This window comes from Meleagris gallopavo, chromosome 3, assembly GCF_000146605.3.
Source record: "Meleagris gallopavo isolate NT-WF06-2002-E0010 breed Aviagen turkey brand Nicholas breeding stock chromosome 3, Turkey_5.1, whole genome shotgun sequence".
NCBI classification, from domain to species: domain Eukaryota; kingdom Metazoa; phylum Chordata; class Aves; order Galliformes; family Phasianidae; genus Meleagris; species Meleagris gallopavo.
The window spans coordinates 60,152,784-60,171,793 of NC_015013.2; the positions used below are offsets into that span (position 1 = coordinate 60,152,784).

The 19,010-nt window shown below is 37.7% G+C and overlaps 1 protein-coding gene across 1 annotated transcript in view; it reads right to left on the minus strand.

The window, feature by feature from the left end:
* Positions 1–6: 6 nt before the first annotated feature.
* PDE7A (phosphodiesterase 7A) overlaps positions 7–19,010 on the minus strand; it is a 36,379-nt gene continuing 17,375 nt past the window's right edge. The window contains exons 5-14 of the mRNA XM_010709021.2: positions 13,903–14,185; positions 12,076–12,139; positions 9,702–9,797; positions 6,649–6,749; positions 5,371–5,502; positions 4,989–5,080; positions 4,254–4,398; positions 3,359–3,455; positions 2,374–2,454; positions 7–970 (exon numbers count right to left, since the gene is read on the minus strand). Of these exons, the coding sequence (XP_010707323.2) occupies positions 759–970; positions 2,374–2,454; positions 3,359–3,455; positions 4,254–4,398; positions 4,989–5,080; positions 5,371–5,502; positions 6,649–6,749; positions 9,702–9,797; positions 12,076–12,139; positions 13,903–14,185 (1,303 nt within the window). The 3' untranslated portion in view covers positions 7–758. The remainder of the gene's footprint in view (positions 971–2,373; positions 2,455–3,358; positions 3,456–4,253; positions 4,399–4,988; positions 5,081–5,370; positions 5,503–6,648; positions 6,750–9,701; positions 9,798–12,075; positions 12,140–13,902; positions 14,186–19,010) is intronic.

Genomic DNA, 19,010 nt, shown 5'->3' on the forward strand with positions numbered 1-19,010 from the left:
CCCACCCCTTCCCGAATTCTGAAGTGTTTTCCGCTTTTAAAAAACTGCATTCCCATACAGCACTGGAGTAAAGCTTGGCTGTGCTCTATGATGAATGCTCAGTTCCCAGTGCACAAACAAAATTATGGCAAATGGGAGGCTTTTCTGGCATCCAAAAAACAAGAGCTGCAGTCTCGGATTTGATCTTTTTCTTTTAAAAAAGCAAAAAACCCAGGTTAGTGGTTCCTTCACAGCCATGCGCAAAGGTTAAGTCTAGAACCCATAGTTTCAGAGTACGTTTGTAAACATCAAGTCTTGCCAGAGGCAGCAGAGGATGGGCACTTCACATTTCCGTATTAAAACAGGGACTGAGTGGAAGGTATGCTCTGAACACATTCATGCAAGTCTCGCTAAATTCCAAGGAAGTGGAACGATCCATCTCAAGTCTTAGATTTGAAGACCGTGTTTCAAATTTCACTAAAGAAAAACAAAGGTGTGGCACAATGAAGCCTTCGTACTGTTCCTCCAAGGCTCGGTCACTGCTGTGCTTTGCATATTCAAGGTTCCAAACAAAAACCAACTGAGGCATACGCATATTGCTCTATGTTCAGATCTCGCAGTTAAAAAAAAAAATCAGGTTCAAATGTCTGTGTTGAAGGAAAACTTGGAAATAAATAATGCTGGCATCATTTTACCAAGACCTCAGGTGGGCAAGTATCTCCTTTAATCCAGCTGTGCAGACACCGAGAGAAGAGGCAGTTTTGTCATGAGGGCTGAGGTCAGGACAATCGAGGTTCCTGAGGTAATATGTCTGAGTCCATCTCCTCGAAGGCAGGGTCAGCATCCTCCCCGCCGCCGGACTGTTCTCTCTGCACCCCCTTCCAGCTCGCCTTGTTCAGTCCCAGGTGGCCGAGCATCGTCTGTGACAGCCGCGTGTTGGAGAACCGGGCCCACTCTGCAAACAGTGGCTCCACCAGGTAGGTCATGAAGCCTTCAAGACAGCAAACACACACAGCCAGGTGAGAAAAACAAGGAAAGAAACTACGTAGCTTAAGAAAGATGTAATAATAAACTAAACCACGCAGAGTATTGCACTCAGTATGGCTTAGGGGACGACCTGCTGGAGAGGAGCTCTGTGGAGAAGGACCTGGATGTCCTGGTGGACATCAGGTTGGCGATGAGCCAGCCACATCAGCCAGAAGACTGAGAGGGGATCTGATAACTGTTTGTAAATATCTAAAGGGAGGTGGGAGGCAAATGGATGAGGCCAGGCTTTTCTTGGTGGTACACAGCAATAAGACAAGGAGTAATGGCCTAAAACTTGAACACAGGAAGTTCCATACTAACATGTAGAAGAACTACTTTATGGTAAGGGTGACAGAGCACAGGAACAGGCTATCCAGAGAGGTTGGAAGGCATCTCAAAGATCATCTAGTTCCAGCCCACTACAGCTCCCTCAGCCTGTCTTCATAGGACATCCTTGTTGCCCTCCATTGGACCAACTAATACTGGATTACAAGATCATATTTTTTTTGCAGAACAGCGATCAAATAAAGGAAAAATATTAGAGAACGGGGAGAGAGAGTCTAAATCTTTGTTATCTAATCAGTAACTAAATCACATAAACTACACCATAAATCTCTTTTAGAAATGTAGTTTTTCTAATAAATTAACTCATGAATGATTTAAACATGGGTGGGAAGAATAAAAAAAGCTGATTCTTATCACAATATAAACCTGATTAAAAATACTGAAAAGCACAGTCAAAAATTTTTTTTACCTGAAAAGGATACAAAACAACAACATACATTTAATTCATTCTAAGCCAATCTGACCATAAAGCATTCCATGATTTATATTTTTGCTGCACCTATTTGCAGTACCTATGCACACAAACAAATGTAAGGCTACTAAAGTTGTGCTTGCTTCCATCTGTAAATTACAAAAACATGATTTTTCCGACATTCTAAATTAGACTTGCAGCTGATTGAACAGATGAGATCTTCTCGATCTCTAATTTCAAACACCAACTCATGGTACAGTTATGGTTAAGTATATTGCTCTTCGCAAGGTTTGAAAAGATTCCTATTCAATCTACATAAACTATTTAATAAACAAGTCAGCCCTTCTGCTATTTTAAATCCAACTCGAGTTAGCAGTAAGTAATATCATGTCTCTGTGGTTCTCTATCAGTTCTGTATCTACTGCCCTTACTAAGGCTGTATTTAAACTGACTGCTAACATTCCAGAAAGCTAAATCCAGAAAGCTGGAATCCTCCTGTGATGTGCCACACAGACAGACCAGGCAGAACTTGCAGCAAATGTACGGATATGGTATTTTTTCCAATACACATTCTGAATGGGATCTACTGAAATACACAGAACTGCAGTTACCAATCTGGATGTTGGCAATGGTCTCTGTCTGTCGGTCACAAAGTGGACTCACACCCAAGTGATACTTTTTTTCAATATCTCCTAAAGAAACAGAAGTATAATACAACAGGTTAAGTCAACAGGTCCAATAACATGTTTTTTGGTTTGTGTTTTTTTTTTTTTATCACACAAGCAGTAACAAATGAAAAGCATCAAATCAATGGATTCCTGAACATACTTCCTTGCAAAAACTCCTGGGCTGCTGTAGAAATGACAAATTAAGACCCCCTCATCCCACTTTGCTACACAGAAGACAAGAGTTTGGCCTTCAGGAATTTCTCACTAAGGGCAATTTGCTGTTACACTTCCACATATCTTTCTCTGACAATAAGTTCCACGTGCTTAGCACTCAAGAAGTCAGCTCTCCATTTTTCATAGCTGTGCACATTAGCATTTCTCAAATCAATGTAAACCAGCTTCGAAAAACGAGAAGTGCAGGTTCTTTATTATTAAAAAAATTCACTAATTAGTGGACAAAATTCATGTCTTCCATTTGTCAATTACAAGCTTAATCAAATGTTGTCCATGTAATTAAAGCTACTAATTATCAGAATCTCTTCTTTCCTAGCTTCTTCCTGCTCACCAACAGACCCTTACTGCCAGAGAAATTTTTAATATATAAGTTCTGGCAAGAATATATTTCCTAACTTACTGAAAGTAGCAGAGCACGTAAACTGAACTGATTATGCATCTGATGCACCTTTCAGGATGGAGGATCTATTGAAACTGCCATTCTGCATCCAGAATTCCAAGTGGTTTTCACCAGGTGTCAGTAGCACCAACCTTTTCCAAGAAACACAACCAGTATAGAAAAAAAATCCCACACTGTACTGTAGATCTGTATTAGTCATAAATATAAGTCACTATTTATTCGCAGGCAGCTATGACTCATGATTGCTTTCTCCACACTATAAATACATCATCTGCTATCCATACTCTCACTTGCCTTGATGGAAGAACTCCTCTGTTACTTTTTCACTCCACTGCTTACTCAGCTCCCAAGTCCGACACGGATTACAAATATCAGCACACTTCAAAGCCATCTAGGAATTTAATACATAGCGTTAGGCCATCCGACTGACCCCTTCCTTCCAACAGTATCTCCAGTTACCTATTTCCTGGCAGCAGACATTTTGCAAACAACAAACCTACCTGTCATTTGTGCTTCCCTCTAGTTGCATTCTATAATCACACTTAAACACTTGGGAAACAATTAGATCTTGTGATCATCTCTGAGCAATACCAAAATTAAGGCAAGTCAAAGCATTTCAAGGGCACTACGTTTAGCATATGTACCAATAAAAGAGGCAGCAACAAACTCAGAAGTGTCAGTGTAAGCAAACAGTATGTGTTTCTACCTCTTAAGTTTACATCTTTCGTAATGGTTTGCAAAGGACAGAACTTCTCATCTGTTTGTCCATTTTCTTTTGCAGTCCACAGAACAGATCTAACAATACATACATCCATGAAGCTGAAGCTATGAAGCTGATTCAATTAGCTCTACTTTTTTTCCTTCTTTGCTGAAATGTGTTCTAACTAAACATTTCACAGTTCTGAGACTGTCCTGGAGTCATCAGAATGCAAAATCTAGTTCTTAGAAGAGCATTTCTCCTTGTCTTAGTAGCTCTAAGTTTTCAGACTACCAGCATGTGATATCTCTGGGACTACGTGCTAGGAGGAAAGGAGGAGACAGAAGTGGAGGAACAACCTTTTTGTAGTGAAACAAAACAACTGAAGGTATTTATTTCATTTTTAACATAGCCTAGAAGTAGTAGTATTTAGCATGTTAATTGTTTTTGAAATTAAAATCATGTTTTCAAAAAACATAACAAAAACATCACCTGTAAAATGAAGTGACGGTGGTTCGCATCCTCTAAACATAGGTCTCCTCTATCCAGGTGGGATCGGAACATGGACAGATACTCATTTTGCTGACTGATGTCTGTGGCAAGAATGAGATCACCAATCTGGCTTTCCATCAGCTGCCTGAAATTAGTGGTACCAAGTATTCAGAGAGGATAACAAAGAACAATAGCTATCACTAAATTCACGTTGGTTGTGGGTGGGATTTTTTTAATCATATTCATTATTATGCAGATGCAAGTCACAAGCTTACTGATCAGCATTTTCACAGCAGTTTTTTCTTTTCTTTTTCCTGCCACTTCCAAACAAATTTTGGGACATTTTATTGGCAGCTGAACAACAGATTTGGATTTTCGTTTGTTTTTCCCCAAATACACACAAATTAATTATTCAAAGTGTATTGATTGTTAACACAGGTAAGAAGGTTCTGTGCTCAACTACAACCGCAGTGACAGAACGAGAAAAGGTTTAACATAACCAGGTGCTTGTCTATAGCTCTTCACTGTGCTCACATTGAATGTTGTGTTCCAAGTACTACATTGCACTGCTCTATCCCAGCAGCAAGGAATCCAAGAATTATTAAAATGGTCCAGATATCAAATTTAGGTAATGAACTGCCATGCAATAATTTTGTTTGTTTTGTAATGCTCTCTTCATTCAGATACAGCTTACTTGCACCTTAAACTGAGACAAATTACTTTGTATAAACGTACCTGTTTTCTAATGACATATGTGCAAATAAACCAGACTCTCTCAGCAACCCCACTGCTGATCTCCAGTGATGGTTCTCCAATACTGAGGTATTCTGCAAATGACAGCAGATATTACAGGTATCAGTGACTTTTTTGTACTTGAATGCCTTACACTAACAGCTGTACCACACAGAGGGCTTCTGTTTGTTTGTTTGCTTATAGAGAGAACCAGGTCCCTCACATCCTGAATACTTCATCAGCTCACAGTTTTATCCCAGGGGCATGGAAACACTCTTTCAATTCACACCTACAACAAGCTAAAGACACCACAATTTATATTCCTCTTCTGTTCTCCGGAATTCTCCAAACCCGATTTCAACAAAGCAACTGATTTTCTTCTTACCTTATACAAAGTTGCTAAGTAATGGTTTGTTTTAATTAGGAAAGGTTGGTTAACGCCTGGGTGATCCAAATCGTGTGTGGCAGCTGCAATTAAACTGAGCAGAACATCCCACGGTGTTAAGGATTCGGACAGCTGTAAGGTAATAACAAACAGAAACTTGTCAGCAATACAAGCATGGCCATAGCTGCATCAGTGTCACATTTATGGTTTTCTTTTTTAATAGTTAAAAACCAACAGGAATTCGGCAAAAAGTTAAATAATGTGAAATCAATATTCTACTCAGTCTCCAGTTTTTTTTGTTTAAGACCTAAACACAGGAGGAAAACCTAATTTGCACTAAAACAGAGGACAGTATTGCACGTACAAAAGTGCAAGGGAGTTGCAGCTTTTCAAGGACAGGATGTTATAGGCTATTTTGCATTTATCATGTACTACACCTCATCTTTATCATGTTGGTGCAGCAGAACCAGTAACTGTATATGTTACTAATGTTACCAATTCCATACTTCTATCTGAAGCATTACAAAACATTCATCAACAGTATTAGACTAAAAAATGCTCAGTTACCAAACTGTGTGCCTTAATAAAGGCACACGGGGTATCAGCTCTGCTTCTTGTTGTGCTAAAAAGGTGAGTCTGGGGAAAGGAGGCTGTTTGCTTTGTTTTTTTGGGGGGACTTTTTTTTTTTTGCTTTTATAGTAAAAACTGTATGTGCACACAATACATTGTTCAGTTTTGGGCATCTTAATATCTCAGTACAGAAAGGACACTGAGGTGCTGGAGCATGTCCAAAGATGGGCAACAAGGCTTGTGAAGGGTGTGGAGAATACGGCTTATGAGGAGAGACTGAAGGAACTGGGGCTGTTCCCTCTGGGGAAAAGGAGGCTGAGGAGAGACCTTACTGCTCTTTTCCAATATCTGAAATGTGCTTACAGTGAGAACGGGGTTGGTCTTCTCACTGGTGACAGGACGAGGGGAAATGGCCTCAAGTTGCACCAGGATAAGTTTAGGTTGGATATCAGCAAAAACTTCTTTACAGAAAGGGTTGTTAAGCACTGGAACAGGCTCCCCAGTTGAGACACCATCCCTGGATGTAAAAACTATTTGGATGTGATGCTCAGGGACATGATTTAGTGGAGAGTTGTTAGAGTTAGGGTAGTATGGTTAGGTTGAGGTTGGACTTGATGATCTTTAAGGTCTCTTCCAACCTGAGCAATTCTATGATTCTATGATTAAATGCACGTATTTCCACATGTATAACTGAGAATGCTTCCTTACCTTAGGCTCTTTTAAGTAACAGTGCATGGCCTGAGTCACATCAGCAGCATGAACTGCATTATGATAGGGGTTTTGACTGTGATAATCTTCTTGAACCATAACTGCAGGAAAATAACAAATATCTAAATTTAAATAAAACAGCAATTTTTTCATGTATCATTTTACATCTCCTTGTTAGGCACAGAAATATGCAACATCACAAGTTACACACACATAAAAGTGTCAAAGTCAGTAAATTGTCAGTTGAACCAAAACCAAGTATAAAAGATTTTTATGTGAGGAAACTTTTCCACAAGAAATGAGCTACGTGTAAAGCCATCTCAGAGAAAGAATTATACAACTTGAAATCAATATATTATCTGAGATGCTTTGATTTCCAAAGTCTCCCTTTGAAAACACAAAATGAAGATGATCCTATGAACCAAAGCACTGGGGTGACTAAACATCATGCCTTGAAAACAGACAAATCAGAGGAAGTAGGCAATGTTTTACTGTCACAGGAAGTGCTTTTCTTTCCTCTTCCTACATGAGGATCCACCTCTACACAGTACGGGCATTTTCTAGTACTTGTGAACTTAGGGCACTTCAAGCCTATATACGATTTAGAAAGGAATCTCATTAGGAGTGGCTAGTCAGGACATCATCTAAGATTAATACTTCCTGCTCATCTTCTTCCTTGTTTTTCTCCTCCATCTTCCTGACTGTCTTTGAACATAAGTACAACATTTTAAAGGATATCCACATTAGCTTGAATAGAAAGAGTAAAAGAACTATAACATTTAAAAGGATGGAGAGAAGATCTGAAGAGCAGCAATCAAACTATACTTTAAATTGCAAAGTCTTGCCTGATGACACATTAGTTCATCCAAGCCAATCTCAGAAGAACACTTTCCTGGCTGACTACATTCTGTCATTCCCATCCAAACATCTTTTCCTACTCAGTTTACATGCCAGCACCCTCCATGTGATTGTGACTGTAATGTTAGAGCAATGCACAGTATTTGTGAAGATTTGTGGCTTATGAAAAGCCAAAAAACTGTAACCACTGTGTAATTTTGCTGGCACTCGGCACACTGCTGAAACCTCATATGGACAATAATAAAGAAAATAAGCATCTCTGGGCTCTGTTAACCAGAGGTAGAACTCAATTTCACATATTCCTTATGTCTACTGAATGAGTGAAGACGCCCATCATTTAATCCTCTGTTTTTAAGGTTTCATAAGCTGGTCCAGATACTCAAAGTCTATTAAAATAAGTTAGAAGTATTCTAAAGTAGAATAAGGACAGCATTTTGAATGCTGTTTGCCTTGTGCTTTTGCAAAAGGTAGTGCCTTGTATTTTCTCTCTGAGTGTGGAATAAGAAATTGAAAGCATACAAGAGGAGCTGGTCAATCTCCAGATAACCTTTTGAAATCACAAAAAGACTGTGTGCATATAAGCAAATATATGTATGTGTTTATGCATGTATACATATACGTACATATACACAAACACAAAATAAAATATTAAGGTTCCACTAAGGACTAAAACCAGATTTCTCTTCTTAAAAAATAAAAGATTCTAGTAAGTTCTCAAACAAGATGGATTTTGTGGGGCACTGGGGAGTACATGAAGTATCAGTCATCTGAAATTTTACTTTCAGATTACTATGACCTAGGGTATAAAGGGCAACAAAAGAAAAAAATGATTTAATGCCAAGAAGCATTACTCACAACAAAGCTCCTTGATTCAACAGATGGGCTGGGGCAGAGCTAAGAAATGTTTTGTTACTGCTGTTAAGTAGAAGGCAATAACAAAAAGAAAATGATGATTGATTTCAGTGTTAGAATAAAATGTTGCCTTCTCCCACAGTCTAACACCATTTTAGTGGTTTACAGTTTTGAATTCTGATTAACTAATCCAGTTATTCCTAACTGGAGTTTCACTTCAAGTTAAATACTCCTTTAATAAATCTCCACTAGCCAGAGGATAAGCAAGGTGACAACCAAACACACTCAGTTACAACTTCAACAGCTCAAAATCAGATTTCTCTTAACTGCTTTCTGCACACATCTATCCAAATACCAGTCCTCAAGGTCAGCTTCTGTGTCTTTTTAATACCAGAAGGAGTTGAGTTCCTTTTTAAAGATTAAACTCATGACAGAACAGATAAAAATTCTCAAGTAGAAAGGGAATTCAGTGATGAAAACAAAAACATTCCATTATTTGAAAGTGGAGAAAAGCCTACTGAACATGGCTGTCTTCCCCGTTAAATGACAAGCTTCAGAACCACAATACCGTTTTCTCTGAAACTGAGAAACCCTGCTAATAGGGATCAGAAACTTATTCCTCCTGCTCAGTTAGAAATCAGCATCCCATTCCAGAGAATTAAATAAAAGGTGCCATCACAGAAGAAATGAATGATGGAAGCCTCACACTGGGGTCTGTCCCTGTGGCATAGGGATGCAGCTCCTTCAACTGACAAGTGGAAATAGCACTTGGTTTGAATGCTTCATGTTGTATTTCCAGTTCTTCCCATTGAAGCTTTCACAGTGCCACAGGCACACACAGCCCAGTAACAGTCTCATGCCCTGTTTATGGAGACAGTAACCTACAGCACAGTGAGTACTTGTATGAGAGCTTCAGCAAGCAAGACATGGCATCAAATTGGCCAACATGGTATGATCAGTATAGTTATGAAATTATACAGAAAGTGTGAGAAACAAAAGCTGAAAGAGAAATGAAAATTGCACCAAATAAAGGAGCAGTCCATCTTTCTCAATAGAATTGTCACATGAATGAATTCACATTCATTCCTGAAATTTAGATTTAATAAAAACAATATAGCATCTGCCATAAACATACCAATACTTGCTTGGTTTTAACATGGAGACGTCTACAGTCACAGAAACTTGAGAGATTTTCTCTCAATTGATACAGTTAAAATTACTGCACGATCTGGACAGGGTCGGCACTCTTCAAACCTTATTGCTAAACTACAACCAGCACTTCAGTTAAGGCATAAAAATTCGGATAAACAGCAATATTCATCATAATAAAAAGCTGTATTTACCCAAAAATCTACGGAGTTTCATCGTATCTAACTGGAAGTGTTCAATTAGTCCATGAAGATTAAACAGATGAAAGGTTAAGCTGACTAGACTGTTTCCTAAAAATAAGATGAAAATACTAATTCATTGGAAGTCATGAAATCAGTGACTTTCACAAGAAACGTATTTCAAACAAATTGGACACAAAAATTACACAAGCAAATTTCTCTGCATCATGATAAATACTTAAATCTTCTTGCATGATAAGATTCCATTAGCTGACTCCTCTAGTGACTGCCAATATTGTTCACTGCCAAATGACAGGAGGAAAATGTTACCAACATTAAAAAAAGCAAGAAGTTTCAACGTTCAAACCCATTACAACAGTATTCAACTTAGTGGTATGTTGCATCGTTAGTTTTATAGACGGACACACAGCTCAAAAAGGAATACAGAAATCATTAGAAAAACAAAAAGCTCAATCATCTCAATCATGTACATTGTACAGATGCTGTCATGCATTTTCATCTTTTTTGCGTGTATGAAATTATTATTTCAGCCAGAAATCCAATTAGAAGTTCTACATTTCTCTAGGAAATGTACATTAAAAGCTAATAATACATTTCACCTGCTCACAGCGATAATACTGCAACCATGTACAGTGAGAAAGCAAACAAAGCTGTAAAAGCCAAGGAAGTAGCTGCATGTTTACTGTTTACCTGAAATAGTTTGCAAATTATTTACTCTGCAAACAGTACGTAGTGAAGAATTACTCAGGGTCAGTACATTTACTCTGACAATCTCATTTAGCAGGAATCAGATAATCTAGCACAGGCAGAAACTGAGATACAAAAGGACAAACAATCCTGCTAAATCTAACTTATCATTGGCTTGAAGTATTTAGGGGTGCCTGCCACTTCCTCTCTGTAAGATACACAGTTCTTTAAACAGCATTTACTGAGCAACTCATTTTTAACAGGTTTGCCCAGGGCAGCTCACCAGGTGAAGCTGCATGTACAGCAATGTTGTCTATTCTACCCTTAAGAACATCACTGTTCCCAACATGCTTCTAAAACAACAAAATCAGGATGCAAAGAGGATGGTTCAGAAAGGCTTCCACATAGCTGCATAGTATACTGGAAGTATATTTGAACAAAATGCATACTTACAACAAAAAAGGCTCTGTATCAAAAAGAGGACTTCAGATTACTCCCCTTCTGCTACACTAATCTTTAATAAGCTATGTTTACAAACAAGTTACCTTGTACAAACTGCTTTTTGAGTTAGAGTTTATGATTATCCATACGAGCATTATATCTTCCTAAGAATCCCCACTGTTTCCATTTTTATATTCACATGTTGCTTTATATCAAAATGTGAGGATACTACTTTTACTCTAGTTAAAGCATTGAAGTCAAGCATACTTTTAACAAAATATCAATGTGGTGCCATATTTTGCTTTCTGAACTTAGTTTCTATGTCTTCTTGCCAAACTGTAAACACTAACTGTATCTCTGCTAACAGCTCCATCCTACTGATGGAAAAATGGCACCAGCTGCTCCCTGCTCACAGTCCAGGCTCCAGGAGCTTTCCACTGGCACAAGTGCCAGTTTCCTTGGACTCGCACATCTCTTTCTTCTTTCCATTGTTCCATATTAAAATACAAACATTCTCTCTATCCACTGCAGCAGTCCACCTCTTTTCCAGCACATTTACAGATCTCTTTTCCAACTGACTATCCATAGCTTCACAATACCTCACTCGATTTATTTTTTAACCAACTCTTTCCTACTGCCACTTGTAATGGGTATGGTAAAACCATAATCTTTTCTCCTTTTGTATTTTCTGTAAACCATATATACAGCAGTTTATGTCTGCTCACCTCCTAATTCTCTAGTTATTCTACCAGATATCGTAATTACAATGTGTTCATACTGTTTTGCCTTTTTATTGTGCTGTAATGTAATACTAATACAACTGTTCTACTCAAAATTCAATTTATCCAGAAAAGTAATTGTTCACTGCAACCGACCTTTTGCACACAGATGTAAAAATTAGCACCATTCCATAATTAAAAAATAGATTATATGAGCAAGATTATCAATTTATATTAAATACTACTTACAGTAAAAAAAAAAAAAGAGAAAGAATACCACCTATAAAGTACAAGGGCATCTTCTATATATCAGTGATTATTATCAGTACTGACATTAATGGCATTTTAACAGAGTGGCATGGCAAATCAGAATTTAGATTGAAGACTGTTAAAGCAAAAAGTACTACGTGATGAAATCTTTGCTTTTTAGTGAACCAGCTACCACATACCACAATGTAAGAGCAACAGCTAAGTTATACTAGGAGATACAAACACAAGAGAAAAGAAAAAAGCAAACTCACCATTTGTCAGTCTATCAAAAAGAAAGATATCAAAATTCCAGTTTCCAACCTTCTCCAACATACACTGAAAGAAAACACAATAGTTTTAATTATTTTTCCCCTCAGTATGTGGCTATCTTCCTATAGGCCAGAGGAGTATTTAAGCTTTTAAGGACTTGCATCGGTCTCTGAATTTCCACACACAAAAACAGCAATGTAGATATTCAATTTGTCTGAAAATTGGAAAACTTTAAAATATACGCTACAAATTAACAGACTGAAATTTGAGAAGCGTCTCGACAGTAAAATTTGAGATTTCCCCTTCATCCTCTAATCATTTTCACAAAAGTAGTACGAAAATTTAAAACAATTAGGTTAGAAGCAGAAGCAGCACGACAAAATAACTGTTCAAACTTGGAAAATAAAATTGAGACACCTTAAGAGGCCCACGCTTGACATTTCATGCAATCATCTTAACAAAAGTACTGATCAACAAAACTCTGTCAGATGACTTCCAACCTTTTGTCTCAAGATCTCTTCCAGATCTTCCACTTCAAATTTTTGCAACAAGGTAATAATCTGTAAGTAGTCCTTTAATTACTCACTTTCCCTTTTTGTTAAAACAGGGAAAACACTGCCTAGATGTTTTCTTAAGAAAATAAGAAAAGCTTGCAATTTCTTCATTAGAAACCATCTTTTCACTTTACACCTCACTGGACTATCACTTCACAGCTGCTATACATTCTTTCATGAACACAGATGGACAATAACATGGCACTTTCAAGGCCTCAGAGCTTAGGTCACTATCTTTGCTATCCTACCTCCATTAGAATTACCTGCCCAGCATGTCTTACAGTGGATACTTGCTTTCTCAGATTCTCATCAAATCTGTAGTTGTGATCTCAGTACTACATACTAGCTTTTCTCTACTGACCATTAAATTTTAGTTACCAGAAGAAATACACAACATTAACAAGATCTTTCTGCTGTCAAATTACACGAGTATTCTTTAAGTCAATCCTTAAGGTTATCAGATTCTTCCTACACTGTAGCCTGATCCCATTCAGTATCAGTGCACTGTATTACAAGGATACTCCTTTTGTGCATAAAAGTTATCAACAAAAAGCATCATATACTATCAGTAGCAAGACACAGCCTTTGGGCTCTTAACAACCTATAAATTTGGCTACTCATTCCCTGTCAGCACTATATCTCTCCTGTTTTCAAATTCACTAGCCCTTTGTCCAGCTAACAATTATTTACTATCACCTGTCTTACCAGTTTGCTCTAGTATAGCACAAGTACATCACAGACACCACACTTTTCTAGAAGAATTGCATATAAAAATATCATTTTGGCATAATCTTCTTCTGACAAATTAATACGTTCTATCGAGCTTTCAGTGGTAGCTAGTCACTCCTTCAGATGTTCACTAATGAAATTAGATTAAAAACGAAAAGGAGAGGGAGGGTAAGAGGTTGTCCAAATTGCTCTACCCCATTTGCTAAATACAGTTACAATTTCTTTTCTTCACTTTTTCTTTAACTACCACAGTGTAGCCTTTACTTGACATTCAAAAAACTGCAAGCCACAGAAGTATATAAGCTCTAAAAATTATCTCACTAAGCTTAGAAGAGGTGAAAAAGAGTTTGTCAGAAGTCACAGAACTTCGGCTGGATTTTATAAAGGTATACACACATAAATGCACACATACACACACATATGAAAATACATGTTTAAAACTTGTATTTACTTGCACTGCCTCTTAACAAAAGATATTTATATGTGAGTAAACATAAAGAAGCATACTTGATAAAACGGAGATAAAAATTAAATTAAGCAACCAACCTTTGCTTGTCCGTTATAATCATCATCTAAAATGTTTGAAGAATTTGGAACAGTGATACCACGGAAAAAACGGGAAGATCTCAGGTAGCGCTGGAAACTAAGCAACCTTCTCACATTTCTTGCAGACACAGACACCTCAATTTCAGAATTTGCTATAAGAAAAAACAAGAGAATAAATACTGTCTCTGAAAAACCTTTAGTAAAAAGAGACTGCTCAAGGAAGGTTGGTACAACTGCGCTGTTCTTTTCCTTTTGTTGGCATAGCAAACGTTTCAGCCACAATTAAAGATCACCATGAAGAGTGAGTGCAGAAACATGGCTTGGAAAAGAAAGTTTTCTATTTAAACACCCTGTGAAGGAAAACAAATATTTAAATCATAGGAAGATACATCTCGACTAAGGAACACTGCTACAGCTAGGACAGAAATGTTATGAAAATTGAGTAAAGACACAAACAATACCGCAAGTAATTCCTTTTGGGAAACTTCTGTCACATATACATATCCAGTTCATGTCCTTAGTGTATTGATAAAGTAGTTAAAAAGAGCATTACAAATAACTGTACACACATGTTAAAGCTCCAGAGGTTTTCTTAGCTTTACTGACAGTTGAACGATGTAGGTGCTCGTGCAGATAATTTTACAGTCTCTCTTCTGCCAGTAAAACTACCACATTTATTTTCACTGCATGTGATTTGCTTTCTCAGCAAAATCACTATAGAACGTGTTTGTAGCTTGTTTTCAAAGCACAATCCACATGAGTTGTTTAATTCTTACTATGCTAACCAGTTTACCTATCCAGAGGACACATGTGCCCAATTTCACTCACAGGGTCCAGCTGTTTGTTTCAGAAACCTGAAGACTAAAGTACACACAGCTAGTTTCTTTGCAACACTCCAGATATCTTCAGCCTGAAGTATTAAAGACCAAACTTCACTTTCCTTTACTTTCTTTTCAGCATTACTCCCAACAGCAGTTTCACACAACCAAGGAGCCAATGATGTTGATACTCTTTCACTTTGCCCAAAAAGATTAAAAAGAAAGAAAAAACACATATTAAGACAAAGTAAAAGCAAAAACTCTTTTCCAAAAGTACAGACCCTGAAAAACCAAGATGAGCCAAACGTGCATAGCACAGGGACCTTGCCATTCCCCAGAGGAGACACACTAGACATCAGTGAAATAAACAGTTGCAATATTTGTTCTAAAAGCCAGACTAAAATATGCTACAGGCAAAGGCACAGACTTATTAACAAGATAAATTAAAAGTCTCAGTGACATCCAGTGAGAGCAGTTTGATTCTATGCAAAATAAAGCTTTACCCATAATAATGGTTCTCTGCAGTAACTATAATGTATTTTCTGCCCTAATTTACTCATTAATATATTTACTTCTAGTCTACAATAACAAAACATGGGAACAATTAGACTAACAGCATACTAACAGTATCTAAAGTACAGCAGCATTTTGCATCAGCAACCCTCATTAAGAGCAACCGAAAGAACAAAATTGGTACAATCTTTCACATCTCCCTAAAAAGCATCAGGAGACCAAAGTTCCCATCACTTTCAAAGAGCTAAAGCAGACGACTTCACATGAAATATTTTCATCCAAGTCATCACAATTAAGGACAAGAGCATTTCTTCCAAAGAGGCTGATACATGTATATCTTGATTATGTAAGCAGGTGTACTACATATAAGAAAAGTTTCTTATACAACATTCTTACATACAGCAAGCAGATAAATGTATACTGTATTATCAGTATTTGTAAGACAGCTTGTTAATGTTAGGGTACAGTCTGAGACACTGTCAGAATACAGAAGCTCCTGCTTACAGAGGGTAAGCTTTGAAGATCATCTCTTTCAATCTTGATTGACTCAAAACCCAAATTTCAGACCAGAGGTCATCAGGCTTGAAATAAAATAATAGGCAATAGTTATCCTTAGGTCATAAACGTATCTAAAATGTCCACAAATCCATATGCACAAAGTCAAGGAACTTAACTAAATCTGAGTAAAACAAAGCATCTCCAATAGCAGAAATCAGTGCTCTTCAGAGGTACAAGTAGTTTTCTCGATCATAAATAGCCTTTTACAGCTCTGGAATCAACAAAAAGCTACTTTTGATGTTATGCTACAAATAACTGTCATAGATGCCACTTATTAGTCTTTGGTAGAACAGCACACTGTAGGTAGCAGAAATAAAACAAAGCATGATCATTCAACTGTGCTTGCCTAGATTCCACCTACTTTCATGCTTGCAAGACATTTGAGGAGTTTTGCACACATTTGTTTTAATGTTTTTCCTCGTAACATGGGTATAGAGGCTAATTTTTCAAAGGAAATGCAGTTTCCTGTGAAGCTGAACATTCATGACTTTTTAGAATACGCTATTGAAATTAAGCTTAAAAAAATCTATCTGAATTATCACACTTGCACAGCTCGTACACAACTACCCTTACACATTATCCTACCGTTTTCTTCTTTTCCCTAAATAAGAGGGAGAAAGTTCAGCTTGCAACCATCTTGTGGTTCTATAAAGCACAGCTGATGTAATTCAAGCAAGATACAACAAATCCAACTTTGAGCTTTCCGGGCAGAAATAGCCAAGATAGGAAGGGGGTTCTGGGTCCATCTGGCCCAACCCTTGCTTAAACAAGGACACCTAGAGCATCCTGCCGAGGACCACACCCACATAGCTTCTGATTATCTCCAAGAAGGACACTCCACAGCCTCTCAGTAATCTGTGCCAGGGCTCCGTCACCCACCCCAAGTAACAAAGCACTTCCCTGATGGCAAGAAGGAATCTCTGTGGGAAACTTCCAGTTTGTGTCCATTGCCTACCTTCCCCATCACTGGACACCACTGTAAAGACTGATGATGTCCCCCTCCAATCCTCTCCTGCAGGTTGAAAGCTCCCAAGCTCTCTCACAGGAAAGGTGTTTCCTTCACAGGAGAGGTGCTCCATTCCCTTTACCACCTCAGGTGCTACCCACTGGACTCTTTCCATTATGTCCAGCTGTCTCCTTTACTGGAGAGCCCAGAATTGAAAATATAGCTCCAGGTATGACTTCACAGGTGCTAAGTACAGGGGAAGGGTCACTTCCCTTTAGCTGCTAGCAATACTGCACCTAATGCAGTCCAGGATATTATTAACCTTCTTAGTGGCAAGGAAGCACCACTGGTTTGTATTCAACTCGGTGCTCATTAGGACATCTGAGGCCTTCCTGATCAGGCTAATTGCCAGCTGGGCAACTGGTACCTGAGGCTGTCCTTCCCCACGTGGAGGATTTGGTATTTCCCTTTGAACTACTACTTATTCCACACGTAACCTTCAGTTGAACTTTGGATATGCAACTTGACCAAACATCTGATCACTGCAGATCTAAATGATGGGAATAATTTCCAAATGAGAGATTTTGAGCCCTTCCAGAATACCTTAGTCAAGAGGACTATACACCAACCCAGAAAGTGAATTATTTTCTGACAATTAAACATTTGCTACAGGACATTCTGGGATATGTGAGTCACATGTGGAGGTTTGACAGGTAATTTAAAAAGCAGACTATAAAAGAAAATTGCTAGCTTTCACAGAAGGAAGAAAATGTTTTTTAAGCCACAGGAACACTGATGGTACCCATGCTTGCAGTTTCCTTTTCATTAGAAAGAAACTGATCCCTCTGAGTTCAGGCAGATCAGCAAAGGTAACTTCATGGGAGTCTGTAAAGTAGGAATTATACAATGGTGCAATTGAAACTTTTACCTCCTAGCACAGGAAAAAAAAAAGAAAAAAATAATTTTCCATTTATGTATGCAATTAGTAAGAGAATGTCAGCCTGCTCTCTTCTATCATTAGCAATTAGAGAACCTACAAAAAAACAGAGATCAAAGTATTCACAGTGGAAAGAAGCCGAGTCAAAAATGCATCACATTTGTTCAAGACAAAACATACTACAAAAACATTCCCCCTTTTAACCCAAGCATACTTCATTTCATCTGCAGCCTTCAGTGTGTCTTCCTAAAGTCTAATACTGAGCAGTTGTTTTTAAGAGATAAGGACAGTTTGAGGACAAATTAGAATGAGAAAATAAATAAGCATATATGACATGAAAGCAAAGTCAGGATGTGGGAACTGTTAAGAAGGAAGTTTCAGCATTCAGAAATGGCTTGGCTACAAGGAACCAGAAGACTGCCTGTCTAGCCAACAGTAACTCTATGACATTCTTTCTTAAATCTTCATTTTCCCACTTCAAGTTAGAAAATCATCCAATGATTTTTTATTCCCCAATTATTTTTTCATTATTATTACAATAGCCATATTCTTGTTTCTAGGCATCCTAGAGAACTGATACAATAAAAAGTGACAAAGTGTTCCAAAATATAGAAAAAAAAATGAACTCTCCTGTTTAATAACATCAGTTATTTTAGCTTATACATACATACACACTAAGAAAATAAAGTAACGCAAGTTGCCTTCTTGCAACAGATTTCATCTGCATTCCAAGATGCTTATTTTCATCTTCTCACTTCCAATCTTTTAAGTGTGCTGTACTTCATGAGAAGCTAGAGGCAAGTAACTATCACATTTCATGGGGATACTCAGTATTTTTTCCCCCCCTCACAGTGGGGGGATTATGAAATTAATATGGAAAAGTCAAAACTACCTATAGACCAGTATTTATTTCCTGCATGTTTGTATCCTTTGTAAGGAAGAACAGCAAGAGGAGAAATGACAACTTCATGGTGGTTTAGTTTGATTTTTTTTATTTATAGAAACTAAATCCTAGCAGAAACACCTCAGCTTGATTTAAATGCAAAAAACAAAGATTCGTGGCCTCTGATCTGGTTTTGGTGAAAATAAAACTATCAAACATGAACTTTACCTCCATGTTTTCTGTGCTAGAGCACAAAATATAAATATATGTTAGCCATGACAAAAATTGAGTTTTCCTATTACCAAAAGAAAAAGTTTAACCGGTGGTATCAGTTATAAACTGCCATTAACGGCAAAAAGAAATTTGAAAAAATTGAAAGGATGGATCTCCCTTAGGTTTGAATATCAAACTGAAGTTTGACTTGCACAGGTCCATCAGAGGAAATTTCTTCTA